Source organism: Neltuma alba, unplaced genomic scaffold (genome assembly GCF_004799145.2).
Source record: "Neltuma alba isolate B1F8T4 unplaced genomic scaffold, ASM479914v2 tig00011916_pilon, whole genome shotgun sequence".
Classification (NCBI taxonomy): Eukaryota; Viridiplantae; Streptophyta; class Magnoliopsida; order Fabales; family Fabaceae; genus Neltuma; species Neltuma alba.
In genome coordinates, this window is record NW_021636509.1 from 1,152,325 (window position 1) to 1,157,408 (window position 5,084).

Here is a 5,084-nt window from a genome sequence, read left to right on the forward strand (position 1 = left end):
TCCTGTCTCGATCACTGTTCTTGTCCCGTCCCATCCCAAACTCACAAAACTGGGACGGGACAAATTGAACACCTCTATTGAAAAGCTTGAATTGCAAAGAAAATAAATCAACTCAAAATGTCAACTAAATAAAATGTCATAGAGCCCGTATTAAAGAATTGCTGATCAACATAATTACTCAAAAACTAGAATTGAAAAAGCATCAATCCCAAGAGCTATTTTAATTAATGCAGATCACTGCCACATCACTAGAATGCATATGTTTTAGTGCTACGTTTACATTATCCATTCATATGGAAAGAGACACTAAAGAATGGAACTTGATTGTGACAATGTGAGAACTAGGAGGTTGACACGCAGCACTTTGAATCAAGGCTAACCGAATTGATACATTTGTAAGGTTGAAAGACTAGAGAGAACAAAAGTATATTATTCCATCAACTATAAACCAGTGAGATGTAAAAACTCAAAGAGATTATTCAGCTCAGAGTCTAGCACACTCAATGCTATTCAGGAATCATACTAATTCGTCCCCCATCATACACATATTAGTGATCATCTCAATTGCATGTAGTAAAGGAATGTAATCTTTAACATAAAAAGTAAGGAGGAAGTGAATATATATGGAAGTAAGCCATACCCATATCTAGGCAAATCAACCAGATACCATCTATCATTGATCCAAAAATGATCAATTACTGAAAATTTCAAAATTATTGCTTCTCATTTCATCCACCTTAACAAAATTAATGATTCAAGTTCATGTTCAAGTTCATGTTAATTTAATACATAACAATTAATTAAATAGAAGGAAAAAAATAAGAATAAGAAGAAGCAGAGTGCATAAAGATTACAACTTTATCAACTCCATCCTGCATAAAAAGGCAAAAATATGGAGAAAGAGTTGTGATATTCATACCTAACCAACAAGATGCTTTAAGCACAGCAATGGAGATCCTCTCATAGTGCCTCATGGTGAGTAACGACAGAGCTCCTATTTGTGTCGTTGATGCTGTTTGAACTCTGATAGAAACAAGGAAAGAGGATTTGTGACTACTACTGCTAGGGATTGACAGAATTTAAAATTGAATGGACAATTAGGATTATAATAGAACGGAAGATTCAGATGTGATTTTAAAAGCCCCATGATGTGTCACTTTTTTACCTCTCAGATCTATTGGATGGATGAGATTTAGAGATGATGAGAGATAAGGAGAAAACTGATGATGAGAGCATCTGCTCCCTTATTTTTTAGAGCCGAATAAACTTATAATATTGAAGATCTATCATTTGGATTCTCCTGGACTCACAACAAAGCTACCCCCATGCATCTCAAGATTTTACGATATGATTCTGTGTCGTCCAGTGACTGATTAATGAACTCCATTCCTTTTCCTTCTTTCCACAGCTCATATGCCTGCAATACCAAAGAGTTTTATGATTCAAAGGCATCACAGGAATAGAATCATGTTCACATAAAAACAATGGAATCCTAAAGTTTTCATTTTGGAACTTACATATTCCAAAAGGTTCAGATTTTCATGTGTCCCATAGTAATATGAGGTCCTGTTTCCATTAATGATTTGCAAGAGAACAACTCCAAAACTATAAACATCATACTTCATTGAATATATGCCTCTTCTCACATACTCAGGGGGCACATATCCACTACCACATGAAAGGATAAGAATCATATGATTAGTCATTAAACACGATTCTACTACTTTACTTACTATGTGCCCATAATCATTCTTGTGTTTCCTTCAAGTTCATCTTTTATCAACATGCTAGTCATCCCAAAATCTAATATTTTTGAATTCATTTCATTATCCAACAACACATTACTTGCTTTCAAATCTCAATGGATTATAGTGAAATTTAGTACTCTTGGAGATAAAGAAGGCCTTGAGTAACCCCTTCAATGACGTTGACACGTTTTCTCTAGTCTAAAAGAAATGATATCATTGGATCTGTATCAAGCTCAAATTTGAATTATTAGTTACTTAGTTGTGTAACAGAGGAGGACATTGAATTTTGCAACAATTTTAAATTTAATATTTAATTGTGTTCATCTGTAGATTGAATCCTTAGTATCAGGCAAACCAGTTTTAGCCTACACTGCAAAAATTATGACAAACATATAGTTGGGAACATTTATCAAAGAGGAAATTGTCTAAGCTTTTGTTTGGGAGGTACTTATAGATCAATATCTTCTCATCTCCTTCAGTGCAGTATCCCAGAAGTCTAACTAAGTTCACATGTTGTAATTTTGCTGTAAGTGAGACATCATTTTTGAACTCTGAGGTCCTTGACTTGAAGTTTTAGAGAGCCTTTTCACTGCTATTTCCTGTCCCTTCCTTAATTTTCCCTATCAAAATTAAAGCTATAATCCCTGAGAACTTTCTATTTGAAGTAGACCATAACAAGCCTATGATAAGGCTTAAGGCATAGCCATAGTAGGGGGGAAAAAAAGGTTTTGTCACAGTTCTACATAATTGCATTCTCATATTGCGGTGTGGCTACCACATTTGCTTCATCAAGAGGTAGATCAGAAAGACATTTGATATTTAAGGTCCGTACAGAAGGTAAAAGTTAATATTGCAAAAGCAGATAACTAAAACCACCTATTACTAATTAATGTATTTAATATTGAAAATAAGCAGCCTCTTAGTTAGAATTAACACTATGATAAGGGGACTGAGTGAAGAGGGCATAGTTTTTTTTGGGTTCAATTTCCTTTGCATTCTATGTATCAATTTATTCATTGTTATCTAAATGAAGTGAAAGTTCTATATTGGCACGATTATAAATCCTATATAAATAAATATTTTTTTGTCAGACTAATAATCAGCATAAGTTGGAAAAATATACTTAGCACAATTAGATCAATCATCGTAAGTACAAAAATCAGTTGGAATCACCGTTGAAAGGAAAAGGGGTAGACTGAGAAGATATTATGAAATAGAAAAGAAATGGAAGAATATAGGCAGTAGTTATTAAGAGTAGAAGCAGAACGAGAGGGATCGAACCAAGTGTACTAGCAAGATGAAGTTCTCCTTCATGCACTGATAAACCAGTACTTCATGTTAGAAGTTCGCTCCATTATTTTGATTAAAGTTGGTGTTAGTAATAAGATTGACTCATCTAGCGGAATAATGAAACCCAGAGTTCAGAACATCTCAACAATTTTGTACATGCTACATGAGCTAAAAGGAAACTATACTGCTATCTGACCCATTGAAATTGAAATCCATTATAGCTGCAATTCAAATTTTGTCTTTTCATATGGTACATATGTGTATCAAAATGTCACCTTGTATACTGTGCCATAGCCATCATCTCCAAGCTGCTTGTCATTTGAAAAGTTATATGTGGCCATTACTGTAGCATACTTTAAAACTAGCACATCGGAAGTACTTTCCTCGAGATTTTCCTCATCCGCTGGTAAATATCTCTTGAGTTTACATATCATTCTTGTAGCAAAATCTAGAACTCCTGCAGGGGGGGGAATAAGTGTAAATCTGTTAGTAAAATTCAATATTGGTTCTTTTAAGGATAAAAAGGGAACCACTTCAGTTACATTTAGAGAAGTAGCAATATATTTATATAACTTAAACATGTATGCTCTATGTATATTACTATTCATATGAGCAGTAGTGGCTTAATGTAGTATTTGGTACAGTTGGGAATCAGAGCCGGCCTTGCAGGCCTAGCCTTACAAGGCTGAAATTTAAAAAATACATCAATTTGCTAGGCCCGACCCTTAAGTTAACGGCTCAAGGCCAGCCCATTTAAGAAAAAATGCTATTTTTCATATTTCTCATATTTTTTATGAAAAAATTGAAAATAAACCAATAAAATTATTAATAAAATACATAAATATGAATAAAATTAAGTTAGAAATACAAAATATCATCATATATAAATATCCATCAACATTCAAGAACATCTAAAACATTCATTAACAAGATAACAACATCAAAAGTTTCATCTATAGTGTAAATGTATAGTAAACACAAACACTATCATTAATCTTTTGAAACTTTATCATCACTATAATCAATGACTCTTCTTCATAAGTATGCTTTTCTTTCATAACAAAAATATCAAATTTTTCTTATTTATAGAAATTTTACTTTTAAATTTTGCATTGTTGTTGAAACTAAATACTATATTATTTTTTAGCTATTAAATTTGCTATTTGAAATATCATTATGTGAAAATCCAAATTAACCCATTTTTTTAAAATTATAGAATCACAAATTATATAAGTATAAAAATACTCTCTTATCAACTATATATAGTTTAAAAATATCAACACAGATAGTATAAATCAAATCATTATCAAAATCCAAATTAACCATTTTTTAAAAATTTAATTAGACAAATTATTGTCTAAAACTAAATAAATCAAATCATTCTGTGAAATTTAATTTTAAAATGATAATAATAAATAAATATTTGAAATATCATTAACAATATAAAAAAATAATAATATTATAATTACACAAAAATTTTTAAAAAATAAAAGGGCCTAAACATTTAAGCCCTCAGCCCTGCATGGCTGATCCGTTGAAGCCCTCAGCCCTGCATGGCTGATCCGTTGAAGCCCTCAACCTACTTTACCTGTTTTACATTTGAGGGAGAAAATTTCAAACCAAGTTCTCATAATTTTTGGGCCTAAATAGGCCGATCTGACGGGTTTAACTCGTTTTTCCGGCTTTAGTACTTGGACTCAACATGTTGGGTTCTATGCTAAAATCTTGTCTCAAAAGTAGGAGAGAGCAAACCAACTTCTATGACCCAAGAGTGTATCTACTAATTTTAATTTTTTTCCTATTCAAATTCAAATTTCAAATTCCATGGTTTTAATGATGTTGATCAAATCATTGCCAGCATTTCTTTTTTCTTTTCAATTGTACCAAAATACAGAAATGGCAGCAATTTCATTTTCGTCTATTTACTTTGTTTTTGTTCTTTGGGTTAGGGGATGTCCTATGGTTTACCTTTTGCTAAGTTTGTTTGCCATAAAACTAAGGTAAATGATACGGTTTTATAGTTTTAGCAGTGAACAAAATTTTAGT

General features: G+C 32.1%; 1 protein-coding gene and 1 long non-coding RNA gene across 2 annotated transcripts; both read right to left on the reverse strand.

Moving 5' to 3' along the window:
* Nucleotides 1-1,306: 1,306 nt before the first annotated feature.
* On the reverse strand, nucleotides 1,307-1,965 carry LOC114719491 (receptor-like serine/threonine-protein kinase SD1-8). Its single transcript, XM_028905002.1, has 3 exons — nucleotides 1,734-1,965; nucleotides 1,518-1,668; nucleotides 1,307-1,417 (listed from the first exon to the last, which is right to left on the reverse strand). Exons 1-3 carry the CDS (start codon nucleotides 1,820-1,822, stop codon nucleotides 1,307-1,309), a joined length of 351 nt encoding a protein of 116 aa, XP_028760835.1. The 5' UTR covers nucleotides 1,823-1,965.
* A 371-nt stretch (nucleotides 1,966-2,336) lies between these two features.
* LOC114719393 (uncharacterized) lies at nucleotides 2,337-3,422 on the reverse strand. The gene is made up of 2 exons (XR_003737901.1): nucleotides 3,314-3,422; nucleotides 2,337-2,368 (listed from the first exon to the last, which is right to left on the reverse strand). It is a non-coding gene; the product is annotated as an uncharacterized LOC114719393 (long non-coding RNA).
* Nucleotides 3,423-5,084: the final 1,662 nt, after the last annotated feature.